General features: G+C 37.1%; 1 protein-coding gene and 1 long non-coding RNA gene across 4 annotated transcripts in view; one reads left to right on the top strand and one right to left on the bottom strand.

Annotated features, from left to right (window-relative positions):
* grm7 (glutamate metabotropic receptor 7) overlaps positions 1-27,458 on the top strand; it is a 223,175-nt gene that overhangs the window by 93,806 nt on the left and 101,911 nt on the right. For all 3 annotated transcript variants that reach the window (XR_014532301.1, XM_083534429.1, XM_083534430.1), the window contains exons 3-4: positions 22,903-23,038; positions 23,306-23,460. Coding sequence is in view for 2 of the 3 variants with exons in the window: in XM_083534429.1 (XP_083390555.1) it covers positions 22,903-23,038; positions 23,306-23,460 (291 nt within the window). In the remaining variant the exon portion in view is untranslated. The remainder of the gene's footprint in view (positions 1-22,902; positions 23,039-23,305; positions 23,461-27,458) is intronic.
* Positions 11,164-12,687, bottom strand: LOC310722238. The gene is made up of 2 exons (XR_014532323.1): positions 12,224-12,687; positions 11,164-12,052 (listed from the first exon to the last, which is right to left on the bottom strand). It is a non-coding gene; the product is annotated as an uncharacterized lncRNA (long non-coding RNA).

Below are 27,458 nucleotides of genomic sequence, written 5' to 3'. Positions count from 1 at the left end.
GATGACTAGCAGAGAAGGTATCCTGGATAATTGAACCATTGTAAAGTGAGTAAAGTCAATGTGGGTTCAGTTAAAAAAAACTATAATTGCAAATGTACTGTAGGAAACATGTAATAAGACGGGAAAAATAGGGTCAAGCTCTTGCACAGGAACCAACAATCTATCTTGGTCCATCATCTTTTTCCAACCTTCCAATCACTAGCAAAGAAAACCCTTTTAACCACCACTCATCAGTTTCAGGTTCTTTTTAAGATTTCTTCAGATTTCTTCTCTTCCTTTCATTGTACACTTCAAGTGTGTCCTAAGGTCAGTCCCGTGATGGTGCTGGCTTTTTTAATTAGCTTCTCACATCAGACCATTGAATAAAAGAGAGTGCTTGCTGTTGCAGACAGATGAAATAAACCCTGAAGAAAGAGCTTGCTTTGAGCTTTTCTGTAGATGAGATCAGTGCATTCAGTCGGCTTCAGTACGCAGTATAACCTGTTCAATATAAACCTTAGGATGTATTGCAGCCTTTAAATTATATTTTACCATCATTTACATTTGCCATAACTCAGAATCAAATGTGACTTCAAAAAAACTACTTACTAACTTACTTAACCAGCAACTCTGAAAACATCTGACTAACTATGTGTAAAAGAAGCAATGGGTCATGCAGTTATCTTCAACTACGCATTTACAATTACGGCATTTAGCAGATGCTAAAAGCGATTAACAACTGAGCAGTTGAAGGTTAAGGGCCTTGCTCAAGGTCCCAGAAGTGGAACCTTGGTGATGCTGGTATTTGAACTTCTGGCCATCTGACCCAGCATCTAATGCTTAACCATTAAGTTATAACCTCCCTTTTTGAGCTTAACCACTAAACTACACACCTCCCACTACCACATAATCACACATCAAGTAGTCCAATTCTAAATCTAATCAAACATCCCAAATTTTATTAGATTCCAATCATAAAATTCACAGAATTTTTTTCTCATAGCTTACCCAGACTAACTATTAATCTTTACAAAAAAAAGTGTAATTTTTCATAAATTTACAGCCTTGCATTTATTTATAATTACATTCAGTTACATTCTGGCATTCTTAATGTTTCAGACAAATCAGTTACTGCATTTACTGACATTTTGAGAAGCTATAAACAAATTCTATTACCAGTCTGTATTTGTTCTGCCTTCACATATTTCGTTAATAAGATGCATAAATAAATAAATAAAACAGAGCAATGAAACACCACTATTCTAAAGACTTTCTAGTGGGTGGAAAACTTTTAAACATTCAAGAGACTTTTTCTCCCTATGTTAACATTTATACCATCCAAATCCATGTAAATATGTTAATAGAAACATAAAAGAACATTTACATAAACATGTTATTTAAATTACAGCCAGTAGAGTCAGATTTACTGTTATTGAATATTTCAGATTTAGATTTCCACAGATTTAAGAATTCAGCAGCAGTGTAGGAAATAGGGAGAGCTTTTCCAAGTATGTACTTAAAGTGTAAAGTGTTTTTTTTTTTATTTATTTATTTATTTTTTTTGCTATTGAATAAAAGGTTGGGAAAAAATGCACCAAAATCGTTCGGTCCTTTTTCTTGCTATATCAACATTTACACTATCCAAGGTTATGTTAATATTTTAATAGAAACATAAAAGCACATTTTATAAACTTGTCAATTGAATTACAGCCAATACAGACTACTGTTAGAGAATATTTCCACCAGCTTCTGTCTAATCAGATTTGAGAATTCAGCAGCATTGTGGTAAATAGTAAGAACCACTAAATCACTTTAAACATTTCACATTTCACCTGTACACCATTTTCAAGCCTTCATAGATTTTGCTGTGTACCTATAAAACTTTATTGTTGTTCAAGATTTGCAACTTAATTCATCTGACTGCCATCAACAGTCTGCTGGCTGGTATGATGATAGATATAATAATTCAAAAAGAGAAAAACATGTTAATGTTAATCCAATAGAGCCGTATTTTTCATCTATAAATTTGGTCTTTTCTAAACAAAGCTGAGGATCTGTAATGAGCTGAGAGCAATTTATTGAGCGCAGTCTGCCTACAGTCAGAAATGAGTCCTATTGAATTCTAATACAGCAGTGAGTCAGTCTTTTAAATGAATGCAGTGAAGCTGGAAACATGATGAGAAAAATATAATCAGAATGCTGTTTGCTGTATACTTAATATAAGGTATATCATTTACTGGCTATGAGAGGATATTAAATAGCTGGGAAAATATTGATCTCTTACCCAAAATGGACACAATTCTGATAATAATTTTTAAAATAAATATTTAAAATAAAATATGTGAACCGAGAGTTAAATATTGATTATTATTCATTTATTTTGACATATGATTGAAAAATTATTGATAGTGATTGAAAAATACCATTTTCTGGTCATTTTCTATGTACAAGATAAGCCAGATCAGTTACATGCTTCCCAAAGTAATCTATTAAAGTGCCAGTGTGCAAAATTTCTGTTGATGGTTGTCAAGTCAAGTCAAGTCAAGTTTATTTGTATAGCGCTTTTCACAACAGACATTGTCTCAAAGCAGCTTTACAGAAAACAACAGTGAAGGTGAATGGTGTGCGTTTGTCCCTGATGAGCAGCCGTGGCGACAGTGGCAAGGAAAAACTCCCTTGGATGATATGAGGAAGAAACCTTGAGAGGAACCAGACTCAAAGGGGAACCCATCCTCATTTGGGTGACATCAAGAGTTTGGTCATAAATCTTTCAACAATACAGAACAATTTGTGATCATCATAGATCCAGCATCAGCTTCTCCATGCCAGGGCCTTTAAACACTCGGCATCTACTTCTCCATGATCATCCATAGGTCCATAATCTTCACGAGGTGGGACGTGACTGGAGCTGGCCAAACCTCAGAATGCCTCGGGATGGGGAGAGAAAGAGAAGCAGTGGAGAGGAATTAGCGTAGCTGCTGTTCATGATATTAACAGCACAAGTTGATAATGTGCATGTAATCATATATTCTGGTTGTGGACAGTCGCTGTTAAATCAAATAGGATAAGAATAAAACTGACACAAAGTTCTGAGGTCTTGAAACATTTCTCTGGGTTATTGATCAGAAGGCCAGGGGTTCAAGCCCACATATCGCCAAGCTGCCACTTCTGGGGTTGTTGAGTAAGACCCTTTACCCTCTGTGCTGTGTGTATCATCTCTGAACCCAGCTTCCTAACATCACTGGGAAATGCAATGAAAGAATTTCACGTACATGTGACAAGTAATATGCCCCTGAACTTTTTATTTTACTCCTTTTCTAAATTCTTTCTATCTACATGTTGCATGTTTATCCATTTTAAATAATCTTTGAAAACCTTAATTCATTCTACCCATTGCCTTTTATTTTATTTAGCTGACGCAAAGCCAAAGTCACCTGCCGCTGTGCCTGAACCTTCTTTGGATGAATAGATACAGTCGGGTAATTAGCAGTGTCATTGTACATGTGTTTCTTCAAGGAGATCTGTTGTCTCATCTAGTCATTAGCCAGTCTTGCAAACTCTCTACATCCATCCCTTTCCCTTTTTCCCCCTCGCATCACACGCTGTTCCAGATGAAAGCAACAACGATCTGATTGCAATGTTAAGGCTCATGGAACTGACGTAACTAACGATTTGTGTCGAGCCCCCCCCGCAGTGCTTTCTGAGATCAGCCTACAGTTCTGTCTACGCCTTCTTTGGCCTCCACAAGCCTCCGAATGCCTGAAACTGATAATCATTCCATCAGGACGTGCCCAAAGTGCTCGACAGAGTGCATAATTGCATAATTAACCTGCAGCATTTGAAGGCTCATTGTCGGTGTCGTCGTTTTAACACATTATTTTCTCTCCCCTGGTGTAAAAGATAATAAGCAAAGATGGTTTTTACTTAAGTTAGCCGTGTGCGAGCTTGACTGATTCTGAGAAAACAACCAGCTTCCTCAAAGTAAGCCGAATAAATAATCTCTGGTGATTTAAGGATGTTCAGAAACCAGCTGAGTGTGACCGTTAGATATGAGAGTTTAGTGACACATTCTATTAGTTTGGTGACTGATGTGTAAAATAACCATTTATTATTAAAAGTGGCAAAAAATAACGAGATATGTCTGCATGCTCCTACAGTGTATTTTTTGTACATGGCTCTCTACCAAAACTGAGCAATACTGGGCATACTTTACCCCAGTCAGGTGGCTGTAGTTAGAAGTTATGTTGGCCTTAAATCTGGCAAACAACAAACAAATCTATAAAAAAAAATAGTTTGGCTTATACATAGTCAAGGACAGACAGTAGGCCAGGTGATTCACAAACAGGATATGAGAGGTGATGTAAAAACACACAAATACAGGAAAAACTGACCGGATGAAAAACAATGGGTGAGAATACTAATACGAAGACTTTACGACACCTGACTTTTCCCAAACTGTTACCACAAAGTTCGAGGCACACATACCAAAGGATGTCTCTGGATGTAATAGCATTACATTTTCTCTTCATTTGAACTAGGAGACCCAAACCTGTTCCAGCATGAAAGTGCCTCGTGCACAAAGTGAGCTACATTAACATATGGTTTTAATGGGTTTGAGTGGAAGATCCTGAATGGCCTGCTATAAAGCTCTGAACTCAATCCTATTGAACACCTTTGGGATGAATTGAAACTCATTGCACCCCAGACCCCCTCACCTCACCTGCATCAGTAACTGACTTTACTAACACTCTTGATGCTAAATGAGCAAAATCTCCCCAATTATACTCCAATATCTAGTGGAACATCTTCCTAGAAGAGTGGAGGTTACTATAACAACAAATGTGGAATTTGATGTTTAGTAGGCATATATGAATCTTATGGTAAGGTGTCTACAAACCTTTATTGTAAAGTGTCTACAAACCCAGAGTTAAACAAATACTTCACAAAAGGGGAGGTGTGTGTACATCAAAAACTTCACATTTATGGCATTTGACAAACACCCTTAAGCAAGCGACTCAAAGCGATTTATCTTATTCATATAACTGGGCAGTTATGTATTGAAGGCCTTGCTCAGGGGCTCAAGAGTGACAGTTTGGTGTGGCTGGGCTTTGATCTCACAACTTTCAGATCCCAGGTCCAATGCCTTAATCACTAACCTACCCTACAACTTAACAGTGCTGTCGTATAAAGATTTGATACAGTTGAAATTTCTATTGTGGGACCAGGTTTCAGGAGGGATTTTCAGATCAGACTGCGACCTCCTTCTGACAGGAAGTGAAGACACGCCTTCTTTGTGGAGATTGACATGCACAAAAAACACCTTTTACTGGAACTGACAAATTATAGAAAGTCCATGACTCTCCACTTGTCTTTGTTGCCACTATTGGGCAAAGATGCTCCACCTCCTTTATTAAGACTAATAATACAGAAGACCTGGTCTCGCTCTGACTAAGACCATGCCTCAGCAAATACTCCCACACATTTATCGAGATATCTTTTTCCATAACTTGATCCTGTATGTTGTTCCAGATTTGCATCTGTATGTTAAACATGATGATTTCAGCTGTGTATTTTTTCATTTTATGGCTTCTGACAAGAAAATAATTACTCAATTCCAGTAAAACTCACAATATTGAACAACCCTATGGAATGATTCACTGTTGAAGCCACTTGTCCTTTTCAAAGGACTGTGTGTGTAATTGTGTATCGGCTTCCTTTCCTCCCTGCATGTGAAAGTCCTTCATCATCCGCAATCGAGGAGACTATTCATGGAAAGCCTTGGCATTGACCGGTGTCTGGCGGTCATTTGCCCTGCTTTTGCCATTTGGCCCTGAAGTTCATCTCCTGAAAACAGACCCAACACTCCCCCCCCCCCCCCCCCCCCCAATCCTTTTAATTTTTCTCTCTTTCCTTTAGAGCTCTGGCTCAGACACTCTGTGCCAAGGTCAGTGTGCTGTTGTCATAAAAAAAAAAAAAAAAAAGCCCTGACATCAGACGTAGCAAAGGATTTAATGGCACAGCCAACACGGGGAATGAGTGGCTCTATAATCCAAAGACAGACAGTCTAGTATTTGTCACAAATAAATGAATGGTCCCAGGATGTGAAACGGATTATTAATCTTGTGACATTTTGCAAGAAGGAACCCTTGAGTCATACCTCCGCTGCTGATGTTCCCCTGCTCGGTGTCGTTTGCTCACTTGAAAAATAGATAGCAGGTAGCATTAGTATAATGCAGCAAACATCTGACGCAAAGGCATAATTCATTTTTTTAGGATATTGCACTGTGTGGAATGAAACAACAGCACTGATAAATGGGAAATTGGGTATAACGGGAGTTGGTTGTGTATTTAGTGCAAAGCGAAGAGTATGATATCTACTTTTTGTGCATGAAACAGAGTGTGGCTGAAATTTGATGGACAGATTGTGATGGATGACATTTGTGCATCTGACAGTCTGGAAAAAAACTTTTATATGTTTAAACCATTCACAGTTTTCTGCTACTATACACGATCATATGATTCTTATTTGCATATATCCCAAAAGGTGAAGCTCTTTGATGATAAAGAAGAAATGATTGTTTCAGATCGCTAAAAAGCTACTCTGCCTACCTTTATATTTAGAAAATAATCTATTTATATAAAAAATACTGACCGATTTATCATAATGATGGAGAATCATATGTTAATAATAGCAAATGGGCCTCTCTTAATTCATCATTTAATCTCATCACCTGATTTAAACATAATAAATGGCATTTAAACAGGCTTATATTGATCTTTTTACTTAACTAATTACCACTGGGGAAGTTATCAGTTATTAATTCAGTTCTTGACTTTTACTGTTTGTGCTTTTCTGTGTTCCGATGATGACATGGTGCTGCAGGAACATTGTGGACATTTTGATAACTGGTATCTGCTCACAACCTGGATGAGGCTTAAGTCCATTATATTGTGGCATCCAGGGCCTCAATTAAAGCTTGACATTCATTCATTCATTCATTCATTCATTCATTCATTCATTGAACGAAGAGGATTGAGATATCTCAATGCAGAATGCAGCATTGCTACTACTAATGGGTCCATCCCACCATGCAAACATACTTCCTAATCCATTAGTTCATCAATGCCTGTTCAGTAAACCACTGAAACAGGGGTCAAACATCCAATTCAGTTTTTCTTCTGCAACACATTAAATTTGAAAAGAGATCATTTCTGTAACCCACAGACTAATATTTACGCTTATTTACTTTCCCTTATTTTAATAACATTTGGAGTTTATTGATAGCGCTTTCTCAAGGGAATCCTAAACCTCCCATTTAGTTTCAGCTTTGTGAAACGCTTTGTCTTGGTGCTTTGTCTTTGTCATTCCTGACACCTCTTAGCTCCCAAACAAGCTGTTTGAATTGTGTAGGAATCTTGTTTTCGAGCAGGCTATGCATGTCTTCCCTCAGGAGCTCTTCCACTAGTGAACTTAATTTGCTTCATGCACAGCCTCCCTCTTTACCTCCTTTTCATTTTTAACACCAGAGACGCTCGTTCTTACTTTTCGACTGATGCAATTCTCTGCTCGTTCGTGGCTGCCGAATTTAAACGTCTGCTGTTTGCAACAAATGTCGGTGTTAAGAAACACAACAAAGAGAAAGAAGAAAAAAAGAACAGTTTGAGATGTGCCTCACGATTTGGTTAGCAAATTGGTGAACCTGCATGACTTTGTTTATTTCGCCTTGAGTCAGCTTGCGTGCCTTAGTTTATTTTCAAATGTTCTCACACATCTTCTGCTTTTTTTTTTTTTTTATTACTTTTACTACTTTATTTTTTTACACATTTTTTTTTTTTTTACTCCTGTGGTTTTACAAGTTTTCCAGTCGTGTACAGTTTATTTTCCACATTACCTCAGGGCTCTATATTACTTCTATATGGCTTTTATTGCAAAAGTATAACTACATTTAACGTTTGTGGACAGCAACCAAGATTTATATGCACTTTTCCACTCTTTTTGGGAAGATCTTCTAGTAGATTTAAGTGTGCTTGTAGAGATTTGTGCTCATTCGACCACAAAGATGTTAGCAAAGTCAGGTATTGATGCAGGGGGGAGGAGGCCTGGGGTGCAGTCAATGTTCCAGTTCATCCCTAAGGTGTTTAATAGGGTTGAGGTCAAAGCTCTTTAGCAAGCTACATACAATTATCCACTTTAAACCACGTAAAGGAACTTTTTTTTGTGTACAGGAGCATCATCCTGCTGGAACAGGTTTGGGTCTCCTCGTTCAAGTAAAGGGAAAATTGAATTCCACCACATCCAAACAGCATCTTATGCAATTGTATGCCTCCAGCTTTGTGATAACAGTTTGCAGAAGCATCACACATCACACTAGAAAAGTGGAATTAAGGTGAGGCAGCTTGAATTCTAGACTGCACAGACAATATGGTAGCTAAGGATTGATTTTGTGATCTTTCATTTTGAACTGTAAACAGCCTTCTCCTGTAACAACCTTATAAACCTTGGACATGTGATATCAACAATTTCTATTTAAAATTATTAAAATTTGACATCAATGTTCTTTTCTTTTTATTTTTTCTGATGTTCCAGTTAGGGGTCACCACAGCAGATAATCCATCCCCATACTACCCTGTCGTCTACATCTGCTTCTTTAAAATTAACCACCTGCATGTCTTCCTTCACCACATCCATAAATCTATTTCTTAGCCTTCCTCTTTTCCTCCTGCCTCACAATTCTTCTTCCAATATGCCCCATGTCCAGTCTCAGTATCTCACAAACGTGAGTACACACATTTTTTAGCATGTTTTCTCAAGGAAAAGAACGATTTGAATATTAATTATAATTTGAATTAATTATTATAATTAATTATAATTTTTTGCCTTACATCGTAAATGTGCTTTTGGACATTACTGGACAGTGCTTGCATACATACTAAAACATACATACTTGTTTAATCCAGCGTTCACTTCAACACTTTCACATTCCTCACTCTTCATAGTTAAAATCATTGTCACACAAAACATATCCATCCAGACTAGATTTCAAAATTCACTATAATCAATCACATTTAGCAGTAATTATTCAGGTTGAGTACTGTGTATCCGAGCAGTCTTGGCCACACTGTATTTTAGTATACATATGTGGTTCTTCTGCAACCTGTTACCACAAACTTGGTGCAACACGATTGTCTCTTGATATGGTAGCAATACATGTTCCCCTAATTTTAACGAGGAGACCCAAACTTTTCTGACAATATATATATATATATATATATATATATATATATAGTGGAAGATCTTGAGTGTCCTGCTTTAGAGCTCTGACCTCAACCTTACTGAACACCATGGAACACCCTACAGCAGTACCTGACTTTACAAACATCCTTGTGGCTGAGTGAGCACAAATCTTCACAAGCAGACTCCAAAAGCTAGTGGAACATCTTCCTAGAAAAGTGCAGGTTATTATAGCAGCAAATTTGAAAAGAATGTGAAACTAAATGTTCCACTAGAAAAGCACATAGAAATCATATAGTCAGGTATCCAAAAACTTATGTCCATATATTGTTTGGGATGAGCTGATAAATGTACCACAATCTTATTGATAAGACTGACAATCTAACTTTATTTTGAACTACTGTACATCAAATTATGTCTGTTATTAGGTTTTTAGATCTTTTTTCTTTTCTCTAATGATTAGTGGATTGGATTTGCTAAAAGGCAAGATCCTCAATGGCTAAAGTGAACATGGAATGATTATTTTCTCCACTATGAATGTAGCACTGTGACAAAGCAATTCCACATAATGACTTTTCCATGCTGATATGCTTGCCTACCCTGCCCTTCTCATCAAGTTTAATAAGCAAGTTCTGAGTTACAGCAGTATCCATTAAGATGTCATGTAAAGTGCACTGGAAGTTGACACTGTTGCGTAATCTAATTCTAACAAATACAAGTAACAAAAATGTTGTACTCGACAGTGCAGAGATTAATTGCTAATTGGTTGTCTACTGCGTTTCAGAGGATGTAGGGATTTATTACACAAGTATTTTACAGTGCCACTGAATGTTTGCTCAGAAGTGGTCGATTTCCTGTTATAGCAACTCTGACAGTTGTGCTGACTGTAATTCAAGACCTATAAATGTTCTTGCTTTTATGTATTACACACAAATGTATAACCATTGAAATGGTGATATGTTTTTTTGTTTTTTTCCATTTATGGATGTAGTCTCCAGTTCAGTGGTTTGTAACATTAGCAAAGTCCTCAGGACAGATCAATTGGAGCTTTCTGGTTTTCTCAGTAATATGGCATGCAATTGTTTTTTGCTTCACTTAAGAAAGTTTTTTTGGATGTCTCATAGGATTAAATGGATTAACTGTGTGCCATTTTTTTTTTATGTTATTTATTTATTACTTAACAAAATGTAATTAATGGTGGTTAATTGTAGTGGTATAAGAAAACATTAAGGTATATAATCAAAAAAGTAACCTAAATTAAAAGTATCAAAAATAACTTATAAATGTAATTTTTTTTGTTGCTATTTTTAATCAGCTAATATTCATTCAATATTGAGCTTGTGTTTAAAATTTACATTACAAAAATATCTTTTTTAATTATGATACAGTATTATTTAATTGATACAGTCTACCTCTAAGATACCTCTAAGCATTGAGTGTTGCTTTTCATATGAACAAACGTTTAGTGAAAAACGCATTTCTACTTGTTATTCCTGTCATCGTTTTACACTATTGTAAGTAATTTAAACAGCTGTGAAGAAAGGAATGCCATCATGTAACTTAACCCACCCACACACTTCTGAATAGGCAGAAAAGTAAAAGTTTTGTAGCAATGTCTGCTTTGTATGAAGGGCCATTTTTAGCAACAACAAAAATCATGTTATTAGAAGAACTGTAGAATTCCAGTAAACAGTCTAAACTTTTTGTCTAAAGAAATTTGTCAGCATGTTCACCTGTATTTATAATAAGCATGTATATATATATATATATATATATATATATATATATATATATATATATATATATATATATATATATATATATATCAGTGCCTTGCGAAAGTATTCGGCCCCCTTAAACTTTGCGACCTTTTGCCACATTTCAGGCTTCAAACATAAAGATATAAAACTGTAATTTTTTGTGAAGAATCAACAACAAGTGGGACACAATCATGAAGTGGAACGAAATTTATTGGATATCTCAAACTTTTTTAACAAATAAAAAACTGAAAAATTGGGCGTGCAAAATTATTCAGCCCCCTTTAAGTTAATACTTTGTAGCGCCACCTTTTGCTGCGATTACAGCTGTAAGTCGCTTGGGGTATGTCTCTATCAGTTTTGCACATCGAGAGACTGAAATTTTTGCCCATTCCTCCTTGCAAAACAGCTCGAGCTCAGTGAGGTTGGATGGAGAGCATTTGTGAACAGCAGTTTTCAGTTCTTTCCACAGATTTTTGATTGGATTCAGGTCTGGACTTTGACTTGGCCATTCTAACACCTGGATATGTTTTTTTGTGAACCATTCCATTGTAGATTTTGCTTTATGTTTTGGATCATTGTCTTGTTGGAAGACAAATCCAACGTCCCAGTCTCAGGTCTTTTGCAGACTCCATCAGGTTTTCTTCCAGAATGGTCCTGTATTTGGCTCCATCCATCTTCCCATCAATTTTAACCATCTTCCCTGTCCCTGCTGAAGAAAAGCAGGCCCAAACCATGATGCTGCCACCACCATGTTTGACAGTGGGGATGGTGTGTTCAGGGTGATGAGCTGTGTTGCTTTTACGCCAAACATAACGTTTTGCATTGTTGCTAAAAAGTTTGATTTTGGTTTCATCTGACCAGAGCACTTTCTTCCACATGTTTGGTGTGTCTCCCAGGTGTCTTGTGGCAAACTTTAAACAACACTTTTTATGGATATCTTTAAGTAATGGCTTTCTTCTTGCCACTCTTCCATAAAGGCCAGATTTGTGCAGTATACTGTACGACTGATTGTTGTTCTATGGACAGAGTCTCCCACCTCAGCTGTAGATCTCTGCAGTTCATCTAGAGTGATCATGGGCCTCTTGGCTGCATCTCTGATCAGTCTTCTCCTTGTATGAGCTGAAAGTTTAGAGGGACGGCCAGGTCTTGGTAGATTAGCAGTGGTCTGATACTCCTTCCATTTCAATATTATCGCTTGCACAGTGCTCCTTGGGATGTTTAAAGCTTGGGAAATTTTTTTGTATCTAAATACGGCTTTAAACTTCTCCACAACAGTATCTCGGACCTGCCTGGTGTGTTCCTTGTTCCTTATGATGCTCTCTGCGCTTTAAACGGACCTCTGAGACTATCACAGTGCAGGTGCATTTATACGGAGACTTGATTACACACAGGTGGATTCTATTTATCATCATTAGTCATTTAGGTCAACATTGGATCATTCAGAGATCCTCACTGAACTTCTGGACAGAGTTTGCTGCACTGAAAGTAAAGGGGGCTGAATAATTTTGCACGCCCAATTTTTCAGTTTTTTATTTGTTAAAAAAGTTTGAGATATCCAATAAGTTTCGTTCCACTTCATGATTGTGTCCCACTTGTTGTTGATTCTTCACAAAAAATTACAGTTTTATATCTTTATGTTTGAAGCCTGAAATGTGGCAAAAGGTCGCAAAGTTCAAGGGGGCCGAATACTTTCGCAAGGCACTGTGTATATATATATATATAATAAGGCCCAGTCAGTTATTTGGGTTCACAATGGTTTGTATGGAAATGACCTGTTTTTAGGTGGTGTTTTAAGAATTAGCATAATTTTGGTAAAGTGCTTGCCTTAATGGTTTTAAAAACAAAGAAACAAAAAGCAGGGATAGAAAATTAGGACTTTGAATTATATTAAAGAAATTAAATACATAGCCTTCCACCCAAAATCCCAACCCCCCTCTTGTCTGAAGTAATATGATGTAACATAAGCAAAATTGAAAACTGAAAAACTTATATATGTATTAAAACGTATGTATGTAAAAATCTTACATATTAGATAGTAAAGAAAAATCGAAGCCATAAAATCACAATATTTTTTGTTTTGTATAATTTAGTAGCCTTCTTCACCATCTCTTATCATTGTACTGTACCACAACCACTATGACAGCCCATTTGAGTACTTTTGTATAAAGCTGTGTTATATGCATGCGTTTTTATGTAGTCTCCTAAGCATTTGCTTCTACCTCGTACTGCATATTGTTTTGCATATTCTTGTGCGAGCTATCGTAATGGCTTTTAATGTGTTTGAATTTGAAGTCCGACATGAGAAACAGTATATGATCTACATGCAGAACATCCTGCCGTTTTAATTACATCCTTGAAACAGTGACTTAGTTTCAGCAGCCATCGAGCTTTTTCAAGCCTGACAAGTCAAGGCCCATATCTCAGGGCTGACCTTGTACGTTTTGACATGGCATGTGTAATTTTAGGATTTAGTGACACAGGAACAGAACGGTATTTCAACCCATTGCACCAGGCCCATGAATGGCCATAGATTAACCTAAAAATGATTGCCTAGATCAATGTTTTGTCATGGATAATGTAGATAAATTTGGCTTGTTCATCCTTGGGAAGCTGTCAGTGGGCGAGGTGCAGAGTGCAGTAATAACTTGGCTATATATATAATGCCTGGTTCCTTCTGTATCAGTGACACCCTGAAGTACCTTCCATAAAGGTACTGTATGGAAAATCCAAATAACATATCTGATTTTAAGCAAGCCGATGCCATTAGATATTATGTCATACGTCAAAATGGGGGACCAAGTATAAATGGGGGACCAAGTATAAATGCAGAATCAGTTGTGGTAGTCATCATCACGTTCATTAACTTTATAAAATATCAGTTTGGTTTGAAAAAAAATGGTGAATCTGATGAAGTCAGTAATTTTGATTAATATCAACTTTGTCCAATTACCTACCAGAAGAACACAGCTAAAAAAAAATTACCGTAGAGAGCTTAACTTAAATAGGAATTGCAAATCAATATAAAGTTCTTTTAAATCATAATTTTTATCCTATCATGAAACATTCCACTTTGCACTTCCAGGATGACTGTGGCTCCATTTACAGGGCTAAAGGACTGAATCGTTTGATCACTAAATGCAAATGAGGTACATCAATCAACAATAACATATATAACATAACCACTAAGAGGTAAAAAAAACCGAAAAAAACCCAACAACATTGATTATCTTTGTTACAGTCGCACATGCTAAGTGGTATTGTATATGAGGTAGCAAGTGGATAGTCACTTCAGGGAAAAATGGGTAAGCATAATGATCTGAGTAACTGAGGATGCACAATTGGAAGATGGCAAGCCAACGAAGCCAGTGTGATGCTTTTGGCAGTGTTTAACCGGGAAATCCATTCATGGCAACAGTATTCCTCAATGCAGCAGCCTTTATTAGCAGGATAACATGCCCTGACACAAAATGACAAAGAGTGTTGGCCTACAAATTCTCCAGATCTCTGGGATATGCTCAATAAACAAGACTGATCAATGGATTTCCCACTTCCAAGTCTTGCCAGATGTCACAGCACACCTGCCAGGGTCTTGAATTTGGAGTCTATGTCTCAGCAGGTCTGTTTTGGAGGCACTAAAGGGACCTACAGAATATTAGACAGGTTTAATGTCATGGATGATCAGTGTATATATATAAATATCTTGATTCAACCATCAGAAAAATTGAATTTCTTTATGTGTTGAAATAGCGCTGCTGAACGTCTCTTATTGGATGGAGATGCATCTGCGTTCTCTTCATTCCCATGTTTTCATTTGAGTGTGACGAGCTCTTTGCAATCCCGAAGCATAAATTACCTCCATAATAACGGGAAGCACTTCAGATTTCAAACATTTATTTCACTGAGTGCCTCTGATCACTTCCAAAGCCCGGCGATGGGAAGTCGATACATCAACAGCCTCTACATGGCCAATTAGGAGGCACTCCATAATTATATATTAAAACCTGCTTGTCTCTTTTCTATATGAGATTTCGAGATCTCATCTGAAAGCGGTAAAAGAATGAGTATGCGCTGGCAGATTGGATTCACATTACTGTGCAATGCTGCCCTCAGATCTGTGGTTATGCGAAATGGCCTGCTTTTATTAAGGGGAAAATGCAAATACAAGCGATTTTATGAGTCAGAATTACAGTATATTCCATTTCCATTCCATCAACTACTCTTCTTTGGTAGGATTATCCTGACAATCTGCGAATCGCTTTGCACAGAAGAGATAGCATTAACGGAGCAGCCGAGTCTGTCTCATTTAGATAAACAGTCAAATGGTGAGTTATCGTCTGTGGTCTTTTATGTGTGCGTCAATCTCTGAAATGCTTGAAGGAAGTACATTAGACCGTACCGTGTTCCCTATCACTTGATGACGGCCAGCAATAAATCAGGAAAAAAAGCAATGACACAAAGCACTTAAGCTAAGTTCTAAGATCTAATGATTATTGTCATAAGTTATTTTGAGTTTCTCGATCCCTCATGCCTTACTATTTTCCAGCAAAACTGTTTTGCTTGTTCTAAGTGCTTTATTGAATTAGGCCCATCTGTTACTTTTCCCAGAAGAGCGCGTGGCAGCAACCTTTCGTAGACTAAAGCTGTTTACACATGGCTGACCCTGATATGACAAATACACTAAGGTGTGCAAGTGACAAGCGCTGCAGCTTTACTATTAATCTGGCATTGCTGTAGTGCATTTTCTTTTTTGAACAGCCTGTTTTTTTTCTTTTCTCTACGTTTCATTCAAAACATATTCTTTAACGATGACACCAACAACATTTGTCAGTTTTCGTTTAGAACTGTTGCACTGTTCCATATTTATCTCCTTAAACCGACCAATCATCCAACATGTATACAAATTAATAAGCGACATGCATGCGTATTCACGCCTTTTGGACCTTTTTTTTTTTTTTTGTGGCAGAGCAACTAAAATAGACTTAAATTGGACTATATGTCATGAATACACAAAATAGTCCAGATACAGTACATTGCATCTCTGACTAATGCCATTCTAAACTGGTCACGTTTGGTGGACAAGTTCCTCTAAATATATTTGTTCCAATTCCCAAAATTTAATTTAATTGCAATTTGTGGGTTTAATACAAAAAGATTTTTTTCAAATTTATAACCACCGAACACTGAATGGCACTTTTCCTGTTTTTTTTTTTTTTTTTGTCACTCATCAATTTTTATGAAGCTTTGTTTATTGCTTAGATTTGTAACCAGGTCTAAATTCTAATGGTAGCTGATTGCACCAAAGCGAATTTATTTGGTTTCTAAGCAACAGTGATAAATGCTGATGCAATCATATCTTTTTCTTGCAAATATCATGGGCTGTTTTGTGCTGACTCATTCAAATAAAATCCTAAATAAACCCATTTTAACTCCAAATATAGAAATTTTTAATAGGTTGAATAAATTTTGCCAGCCACCTCCAGTACTTCATTTTGCTATTGTAGCACTGACATCGTGAAAAGAACCCAAGTCATAATTCTCATTCTAGGATTAAAGCTCAGGATCATTGTGGTCATCTCAGACAGTGTTAGACTGGGAATTTAAACCCAGGACAAGTCTATGCACTTGCTATGAATAGCCAGAACCCTTAGGTGACACCCTACATTAAGGAGATAAATAGGGGGTAATGGCCCTGTAAAATATCGGACGGCTGTTTCCAAAGCTTTTAACTTTGTCAGGTCATGTTTTTATGTAGTGGAAAATGATAGCCGTGAAAGTGTCTAAAGACTGGATATGGCTTTCATTCTCGTATCAAAGGAGCTTCAGATTAATTCCGCGCATGTGCTTGTATTACAAATTATGTTTCGGTTTTGAATACGAAGCCCTGCTGACTCAATTGTTATGAAGATTGCAATGCACGATGGTTCATCAAGGGGAAAAAAAAACCTTCCATGAAATATAAGATCATATAAAAGTATGTATGGGTTTTAGTACTGAGGATACTGAGGTTTCGTGAAGCTACATTACATATATAAATACATTACATACATTCATGACATCGGACATAAACCTGTTTGAAAGATTTTCAATGATTCTTTGGCTGACAGATGACAAACCCTTTGAGATAAGCGGCCTAAAAATACATACAGAACAAGATTTGGATCTTGTTACGGGGAACCATACAGACTTTAACAGTAAGACTGTGGCAAAAAAAAAAAAAAGAAACTACAAAACACAACAAAAAAAAGCTTGAGAGTAAGACTAGAAAACTAGAACATAAATATTGGTGCTAACAAGACATAATGAGGCAGAAGTGAAAGTAATTAAGGAATGTGTGACCAGATCATGTGATGAGCAGGGAATGGTGGGTAGTGTAGTTTCCCTATGAGAAAATCAATTTATTAAAGAAATGTAAGCATCATCATGCTTACAACGTTGTTGTGTGCTAGCGTGTAGTGGTGGACTGTAAAGAATTTTGATGTACTTTCTCAGGTTTTTTATATCTTGGCAAACTTTTACTTCACTGCAATTTAGAAAAAGAAATATCATGCCGTTCCTTGTTACGTTGAAGAAAACGTTATAAATTGCATTAAAATAGTGAACTTGTCACAGCACAACAAGCCTAAACCCATGGTTCTGGTTAGAAAATGTGTTAGGGTTACATTAAAGTTAGGGTTCCCTCACTGCAGGTTTGTAACTACAGAAAACTCTCATTGAAAATGTTTGATGTGAAGAAGAAAGCAGCGCTGAACTGCATTCATTATTCAAGTATAGTTCTTATAGCTCAGTACATTTTCTATTAATACTTAAGTACATTCAGAAGCAAGAACTTACCCTTAAGTAGAAATGTAACCGAAGACATTTCCTTTAACTGAAGTAATATTTAAGCAGAGGATTTGTACTTTTTCTTAAATATAAATGTTGTTTACTTCAACCCCCACTGCTAGCTTATCAACTAAAATAAAAATAACTTTTAGTAAACTTTTTTTTATAAATTGTATCACTCTGGTCAATTTAGTTCTCCTTCAGGAACTCGAGCTGCGTTAGAAACGCGTTGGGATGCCTCTGCGTTGTCCACGCTCTTGTAGTGAATTTAGCTTACAAAAAGGGAAATAATTGTGAGTAATTATAACGGCTTATAATTTACCATAAATATTTTAATTAAGTTTAAGAATTACCGGTAATGGAATTAATGTTACAATTATTTGGTCTGTTTGTCCACCAAACCTAGTACCTAGTAGCCCTTGTCGAACACCCTCCCTAGTAGCTTCCACCCAGGAGGGATTTTGGATCTCAGGCAAGGGGCACAATAATACACCCCCGCCCAGAGCGGTGGAGGCTATGGCTGTGGCCCCTAAAGGGGCATGTTTCCTAGCTGCTGGTCTCTCCACCGAGGTGGTAGAGACCAGTCTTTAATCCAGAGCTTCCTCCACAAGGATGTCGTTTGCCTCAAGGTCGCTGGGTAAGAACCCATTGGTGATACGCTTTCTTTGCGGCACCCGGAGTCTGAGGCCTTCGGTGCGACCTTGAGTGTCCACATGGGACTTGGCTATTGTTTTGAAGGCCCTGTCAGAGCCTCCCTTTGAGCCTCTGACCGAAGTACCTGTGAGGTTCTTCACAGTTAAGACTGTGTTCCTCTTGGCCATCTCCTCTCTCAAGAGAGTAGGGGACCTTCAGGCCCTTTCTGTGGTCCCTTCTTTCCTGGAGTTTACCCCAGGCCTGGCCAGTGCCCTCCTCTACCCTAGATCATGGTATGTCCCTATAATACCCTTGTTCATCCCCCAACCTATTAGGCTCCAGGCATTCTCTCTTCTTCCATTTCAGGCCCCAGACCAGAAGAAGCTCCAGTTCCCAGTGTGAGCACTGTGGAGGAATTGAAGTAGCTATTCATCTGCTATGGCCTTCTGAGGACAGGTCTCCCTGCAAATAAGCAAAAGCTCAGCAGATGGATTGTGGATGCTATTTCTTCCTTTTATGAGTAGTCTAGCTCCCTTCGGGGTCAGAGCACAGTCCACTCGAAGTGTGGTAGCACCCCTAAGGCCTTGTACTCCAGAGTTCCCCTCCAGGCCATTTGCAATGCTGCAAGCTGGTCCACCCCGCTGACCTTTGTCAGGTTATATAGCCTCGACCTCAGTGCCACTCCTGGCCCCCTCTGTTCTTCACCCTAGCTGTGCCTGTCCACACTTGACAGGAATTGGTCAGTCTGGCTTGATTGGACTCTCGTTCCTGAAGGGGAATGTCTCCAGGTTACCTATGTAACCTTGGTTCCCAGAGGGAACAAGACACTGCGTCTCTATGCCACACTGCCTGCATCCCTGCACCGCTTCCTTCTTTTTTCAGAAGCTGGCACTGGTTTCACTCCATGTGCTTTTAAGCTTCCTGGTCATGACGTCACCCCGCCGGTGATGCAGAGCTTTCCACTGGACTGATTATACACATGATTCAGAGTGTAGACAAAGCAGAGGTGTTCCCAAAGCATTTCTAATGCAGCGTCTCGTTCCCTAGGGGAACCATGGTTACATACATAACCTGGAGAAGTTTTTATTATTTGTTTTTTTCATCTTATACATTAGTATTTTTAAATCTTTGATTCTGGCTGGTTAATACATTAGCGGTTTCTATAGCTTTTCACAATGGACATTGTCATTGTGTTTATCACTAAATAGCAAGCCTAGGGCAACTGTGGCAAAAAAAAAACCCTCCCTTAGATAGTATAAGAAAGAAATCTTGAGAGGAACCAGACCCAAGAGTGCAATTATAAATCATTAAAAAACATTACAAACACCGGAGAGTGAGAAATATCATTGTCACCAGAGTGTATGATTATGAGTAATGTCCTTTTAACAGTCTAATACAGTCAGCTGAAGTCAGTCAGTTGAAGGTGCTCCCGAGCAACTCATAAATTACCCTAACATCTGAAATCATTATATATATAAAACACCAAATCCTCCATGCCATAGCCTTTAAATGTTCAATGATAGAAAAACAAAGAAATGTTCAATGTTTTTTTGAGTAGTAAATAAGCCGTATGTTATATTCAAAGCAGCATCCAACTGGCTGGTACACTAATCTGGTAATTACTGAAATAGAGATGTTTACATTTCATTTAAGAAGAGTCTCCAACTGTCAAATTAGGAATAAAGTTCTACCTGCGTTTTTCCTCACAGGTTTTGTGTTCTGAACAGTTTCTCAATAATTTGAAAAGTTGCAAGGAAAACTCAAGCTCTTGGTTTTTATCTATGATATGATACATCATGATCCAGTAGTATACTGAGGTACAAAGTCACTTGTTATAACATCAAAGAATCAGCTGCCTCAGCTTTTATGTCAGCATCAAAAAAAAAAAAAAAAAAAAAAAAAAAAAAGAAATGTCTACCCATAAGCCCCATTAAGTTTGACGTTACCCAAAGTTTGTAGTTCACAGGAACATATAACTTATTAGAACTTTTTGAACTGTCTCTAAGCATAAAATATGCATGAAAAAATAGCCGGTTTAGCCTATTTTCTGCACACCTGTGTGGATAATGACACTTGATTTGCTTTGATGACTCACCTTTTCATATGTTGTCAAGGCGCAATGCTTTGTGAGTGGGAGTCATGGAAAGAATTCAGCACCATTGCAGGATTAATTATAATTGCTATCTGCAGGGCCTGTCGATGGCAATTTAGTCAAGCACAGTTCAGTCTGACATGCTTCAGGACGAATTTAATTGGCCGGTTAACATTAGTTGACAGACCAATTTAATCATAGTGGCATTTGAAGGAATTGGACTTCTCACTTTTCTTGTCTTTATTCAGAGCAGTAAAACTAATATGATGTCATTCAGTGACCCCAAGCCCTGCCATGTTTTTTTAGACATGATTGGTACCACATTTTTTTTTTTGTATGTCTGAATCTTTAGAACTTGCTGTCACAGTAGTCTGATTGTATTTCTATCACTTCCTGCACTTACATCTACTAGTCTAACAATACACTATCAGATCTCTGCTTCCACTTCTCTGCCTCCTTTCCAGTAATACCTCAAGCTTTCTGATGAGCAGCTATTAAATTATATCTGTTAGTCGTGCATCAGTCTTCTAGTGCATCCCCAATCTGACTTCTCATCCATTTCTGCTTCAACAGCTTTGTTGTATGAGAATTACAAAGGTATGGACTGACCCCAACCAACAAGTATTTCCTTTCCTCTACATAGTGACTGGAAAAAAAATTACATTTCTCCGGGCATATCTGGAATAATGGGAATGTGAACATGTAAAGTAAAGACTTTAACTGTGAAGAATGTGTGGGAGTCCTGCCAAACTCTTCCAAACAGCCAAGAAGCTGCATGAGCCAGGCCAAACTTTTATAGCTTGATTTATTTTATGCATTTTTTTTGCTTTATTGCATTTTCAATTTTCTGAGTCCATGCGTGTAAAAAAAGTGCTACTGCTGCGACAGAAGCTAAAATCTTCATGTGCCAAATAGTAGTGCTTGGAGTCATATAAAACAGCTGGACAATTCTGAATCAATGACAATCAAAGTGCAGGCGTAATTAAGCAAAGTAGTAGTTAACATTGATAGTCCAACTCAATGGTTGAGCATCAAACACTGGCCTGGTTTGTTATCTCTTTATACATATAGACTTGATGTGACTGTGGCTTCCATCGATTTTCTACAAGCCAAAGGACCAAACACAACAAAGTCAACAAAATTACCAAAACCTCCTTTGCTTCTAGACGTTATTGGTAAAAATGGAGTGTGCAAAACTTACCTCAATTTATCGTTTACCCTCAGTGTTAGCTACCCTAACATCAACCTTGGCTACTAGTTTGCAATTACAAAATAAAAGAACAGTCTGGCATTAACTTTACTAGTTTACTTAATATTAATATAAAGAACTAATATATGACCATATACAAAAATAGAATCTAAAAACACGGATTATATTCACAATAAAACATAAAAAAAAAATGATAAAATGTTTAAACTGAGGAAATACCATTCAAAGGTGAAAAATAAGGGTAGTTTTGAATTTGATAGCTGTAACACATCTTGTAGTTACAGAAGTCAGGACAGGGCCATTTTTACCGCTGTGAAGCATCCCCTCCTCTTGTAATAACAGTCTTTATTTTTTAAACAACCAGTTGCTGGAATTTTGATAGAGGAATGGTGTCCCAGTTATGATACAGGATTCTCGCTGCTTAACAATCCTGGGTCTTTTTTGTCATATTTTTCATTTCATGATGCATCGAATGATTTCAGTTGGTAAATGGCTGGTAATATTCTTATAATAGGCTGAATTGTTCATTTCCTCTTTAGTCCAGGGGACAAAGTGTTCCTGGTTTCCAAAAAGAATTTAAACTTTTAATTCTGACTATAGAACAGTATTCTATTTTTCTTTCAGTCCATTTAAAATAGCTTTTTAGCTTTGGCCCACATGAGATGGTGGCATTTCATATTTATACATATGGCTTCCTCTTTGCATGATAAAGCTTTAACCTGTATTTGTGGATGACACAACGAACTGTGTTCACAGTCAATGATTTCTGGAGGTGTTTCTCTGATTTAATGCAGTGCCATCTGAGGGCCAGAAGATCATAAGCATCCAATATTGATTTTTGCCACTGTACCTTGTACACAGAGATTTTTCCAGATTTTCTAAAACTTTTGTTACTTTGTACTGTGGATGATATTTAAAGTCTTCACAATTTGATGTTCAGGAACGCTATTTGAAAATTTTATATATATATAAATATAAGTATATATATATATATATATATATATATATATATATATATATATATATATATATATATATATATATATATATATATATATATATTTTAATCTGTCGACTTTGCCTTTCTAATAAAGTGGCAAAAAAACCTTTACAATTTACACTAATAAAATCCCAAAACCTAACTGCCATCACTGAATTCTTTTTTTCTGTCCAGGTGGAATATGCATTGCTCAGTCCCTGAAGATTCCACACGACCGCAAGCAAGCTGATTTCGACAAGATTATCCGGCTGCTTCTTGACACCCGTCAAGCCCGAGCAGTGATTATGTTTGCTTATGATGAAGACATTCGGTAAGCCTTTCGTTTACTGGCAACCTTACTGCAGTCTCATTACAGAGAAAGGAAATAATCTGACTGATTTTATAGTCTCCGACCAAATTCTCAATCTTGTAAACAGATAATCAAAACCAATTGTCAAACCAATTTGCAAACTACAAAAGTTTAGAGTTGCATTATGAATTGTGCATGTCAATCAATATCTTGACTGAAATGTATGTCATGCCATCGGAATAGTGGGGCCTTTTCACATTTCTCCTGACTGTGTGCATATTTTTGCAGGGAGATGCTTAATGCCAGTAAAAGAGCAGACCAAGTGGGGCATTTCTTATGGATTGGATCTGACAGCTGGGGGGCGAAGAACAGCCCAATTCATGGCCTCGAGGATGCAGCAGTGGGAGCCATCACCATTTTACCGAAACGAGCCACTGTACCTGGTATGATTATTCTGTAATGTTTTTCTTCCATGGATGCTTTTGAATCCCATAAGAACTATGAAATTTGATAAATTTCTTCTGCTAAGAAATTTTAAACCCAAGAACTGAACTGTGAAGAAAAAGCTGTGTTTATGAAAAACATGACACTTTCGGAAATTAAGCTTGCAGTGCAGAGATATTTGAGTCAAAGTTGAATAAAATGGTTTTGGTCTCTTTTAACTGTCCATGCAGATATTTTGAACATCTTGATCAGTGTTTACGCATACAACCTGCATGGTATATGTTCAGTTACTCAACACAGAATTAAAAAATATGAATTTTGCGATTCAAACTCAAATTTTGTAGAAGATATCTGAGTTTAAACATAGCTGGTTTATAATAATCCTAAAAATAGTCCATCTACAATCTGCATGACAGTTATTTGCCAATGAGAAATACTTGGATTTCTATTTAGAACTGGTAGATTAAATAAAAGAAAAGCAACCATTTTGTAGCATGTTTATATTATAAGCTATGTAGTCAGGAACTGTTTATTGGCAGAGACAAACACAAAGATAATTTTGAATCACTAAACTTTTGTTGTACTGACGCACCAAGTCTCAAATCAAACATTGAAATCTGCCATAATGCACACATTTGTTAATTAAATCTATCCTTGTGGAAACATAACAAAGGCTTTACGTAATGTTCCCGGTCTGCAGTGGTCTTTATCTATTAAAAGTGGTTCAAGGAAGGAACAGTGTTAAACCGGCGACAGGGTCTTGGGTGGACGAGGCTCATTGATGCACGTGGGGAGTGAAAGTTGGCCCCTGTATCCGATCCAACACACGAGCTTCTGTATCTCAAATAATGGAAGAAGTTAATTCTGTTAATGTTTAGGTCTAGGAATGGCATATTATTTTCTGGGTGCTCACAAAACAGAGCATTTCGGAGCTAAACTGGAAAGTGAAAATCCATGGTGCAGCATAGTATCCAAAGGGAACTCCAGCATGTTCAAAAACTGCAAGACTGGTTTGCTTAACTCTCTAAAGCATGCCAAGTTTAGGGCTTCAACTTTAACATAACATCTTTGGCCAAAAAAAAAAAAAAAAAAAAAAAAAAACTTCAACCTGACATTTCAACAAGACCATGAATGACAGGGTGATGAAAAAACTGCAGGGGCAGATACTGATTAACAGTTCATGGAAATGATGCCAGAGGGTAGAATAGGTTGCATCTGAGAGATGTGTGAAAAGAGAAAAGCTACCTGCATTCATATCTGCTGTACTAATGTCAATTAAAAAAATGTCTTTTGTATAGACTGGACAAGTGGTTGAGCGATTGTTTCTTTAAAATCCTTATTATTATTATTATTATTTGATAGATAGATAGATAGATAGATAGATAGATAGATAGATAGATAGATAGATAGATAGATAGATAGATAGATAGATAGATAGATAGATACTTAAATAGCTTTTATTTGCTTTTAGTCTAAAGGACTTGAGCAGGTATTGCTATCCTACAACCTACCCAAGGATAAAAAAAGACCTCTTGCTGTGACTGACTGTTTTTCAAGTACTGCTTCATGTCATGTGATATCATGGCACTTTCTTTAGTGATAACATCTCTCTGCTTGTGACTTGTGCTGATAAGTGCACTAACGGGGATCTTTTTTTCGGCCATGATTTTTTTTAAACTGACTTTAAGGCTGGATCTTGGTCGGTAAAATAGATGTTTGAGAACAAACGATAACATTTTTTACACAGGATTTGTTCAAATAGTATCTAAAAATGTGTCACCTGGAGCCACACTGTGACATTATGGCATGATATGTTATTTTCTTTTGGGTGTTAGCATGACCAGGTGGAGAAATCTGATATTTGAAATAAAATAAGATATTTTCTGTAATGAGTGATGCACTTATGTTTTGAATGATTTTTATATCAATGGTTTGAAAATACAGATTCGTTTATCATTTTGGTTGGACTGCATAGCAGTGAAGTGGTTTAGAATACCTGTTCCCATTTATTGGGTGGACATTGCAGCACAGTAAAGATATTTCTTTGCATATCCCAGTTTTGTAAATCTGTGGGCATTAGGCAGGGTCAGCCATGATACTGCAACTCTGAAGCACAGAGGGTTAAGATCCTTGCTCAAAGGCTCAAGAGTGACTGCTTGACAATACTGGGACATGAACCCCCAAACTTCTGATCAGTAACCCAAAGCCTTAACCACTAAGCTAACATTAACATTAAGGAGTTGGGATAAAGAATGTGCATTTTTTCTATATGTTCAGGTGGGTTTCCTCTGGGTCTTCAAGCTTTCTCAAATGGCACAAAATCATGTCGGAAGTGGACCTACTGAAATATTGCCCCTGTTTTTGTGAATGACCATATGACTGCATGCTCATGGTGATTTTTGATGAAGTCCCATTCATGGTGTATTCCAGGCTTACACCTATGTTCCTGAAATAAGCTTTGGATTCACAATAAGCTAGGACAAAGCAGATAAAGGTGTACCAAGATTTATTATAATGAATGTGTACGTTGGCATCCCCTCTCAAATCCAGATTACTAGAACCTGCGACCTTTCAAGCCAATGCCTATTAGTTAAGCTTATCTATTTACTTCCTCCACTGTCTAACAATTTTCTGCACCTGGAAGTCTTCCTCCTACCAGCAAGATGCATGGTATCCTTTGATCTGATGCTAAAGAGAATATACAACAGCTTGTGCATGGTCTTTGTATCCCAGCAGAGTGAACAAAGAAAGTGGAAAAATGACGTCATTTCATTGAACATGTCTGCATTTTCCTTTCACAGGCTCTTTGTGATGCACAGCTAATGGGTTTGTTCTACTTTTTTTTTTGCCTAAAAGCAGACAAGATTTTCTTTCTTACTAACATCGTCACATTGTGAAACATTAACAGAACGTCATTATTGTAACATTGAACATATTGTTCAAATGGCTCAAGCGCAGAACTCTAAACGAAGTTTTTCAACACTTCCAGCTGCTTTTTTTTTAGCAACTCCTTTTGATGCCTTCTCCATTACAGAGCTAAGAGGCATGGTGTTAAGTGAGATGGTGTAGCACTACAATTGCTGTTCATTCCCCAGTTAACTAACTCATGCTGAAGTCTGGCTGGCAGCCTGTCAGAACGCATAGCTTTCTCAGGAAAAGCCAAGCGAGCCGAGCTGACAAACAGTCAGCGAATCAGGAAAGGATTCTGAGCACTAAGTAATTACAATGCTCATCTCTGCTACCCCCCATGTTACATCACTGAGGCAATATCATAGAACTACCCTAGTAAGTTCTAACCTTATAGTCAGACAATAGTTTTGGTATAGACGTTATTGGTAAACCAATCAAGACTTGTATTAAATCTTTTTATTTTAATTTCTTTTTTTCTTCCACTATTTGGTGGTGTCCTTGTTTCTATATTAGAAATCACTTTCAATGCACTATTCCTTATTAAATTAACCGTACAAATACTTTGCTTAAAAATGACTCCAGTAAATGTAAAAGTAACTCTAGTAAAACTCCTTTTATATTTCTACTTTAAAAAAAAGCACGAAAAATACTTGGTTTTGAATGTACTTAAGATCAGTAGAAGTGCTGATCTATAAGAAACTATATTTGTACAATTGATGCAATTTAATGTTCCACTCTACTGCACATAATACCTTTAAAAAAGGGTTTCTATTATTGCAGACTTACAGTGTGTTCCCTTACTCTTGACTCTCATTTACCACCAATTCAATTCGATCTTATTTGTATTGTGTTATTACAATAGACATTGTCTTAAAGCAACTTTACAGAAATAATGAGGTTGTGAAAATAAACTTTAGCATCATGAATTAGTTCCTAAGTTTATCCCTATGAGCAAGCAATAGTGGCAAGGAAATACTTCCTGACATGGTATAAGGAAAAACCCTTGAGAAGAACCAGACTCAAAAGTAAATCAATCCTCAGTTTTCAACTGTTCACAGATAGACACTTGAATGCAAAACTGTTCATG

Source organism: Silurus aristotelis, assembly GCF_946808225.1.
Source record: "Silurus aristotelis genome assembly, chromosome: 28".
Classification (NCBI taxonomy): Eukaryota; Metazoa; Chordata; class Actinopteri; order Siluriformes; family Siluridae; genus Silurus; species Silurus aristotelis.
This window is presented reverse-complemented; position numbering and strand designations above follow the sequence as displayed.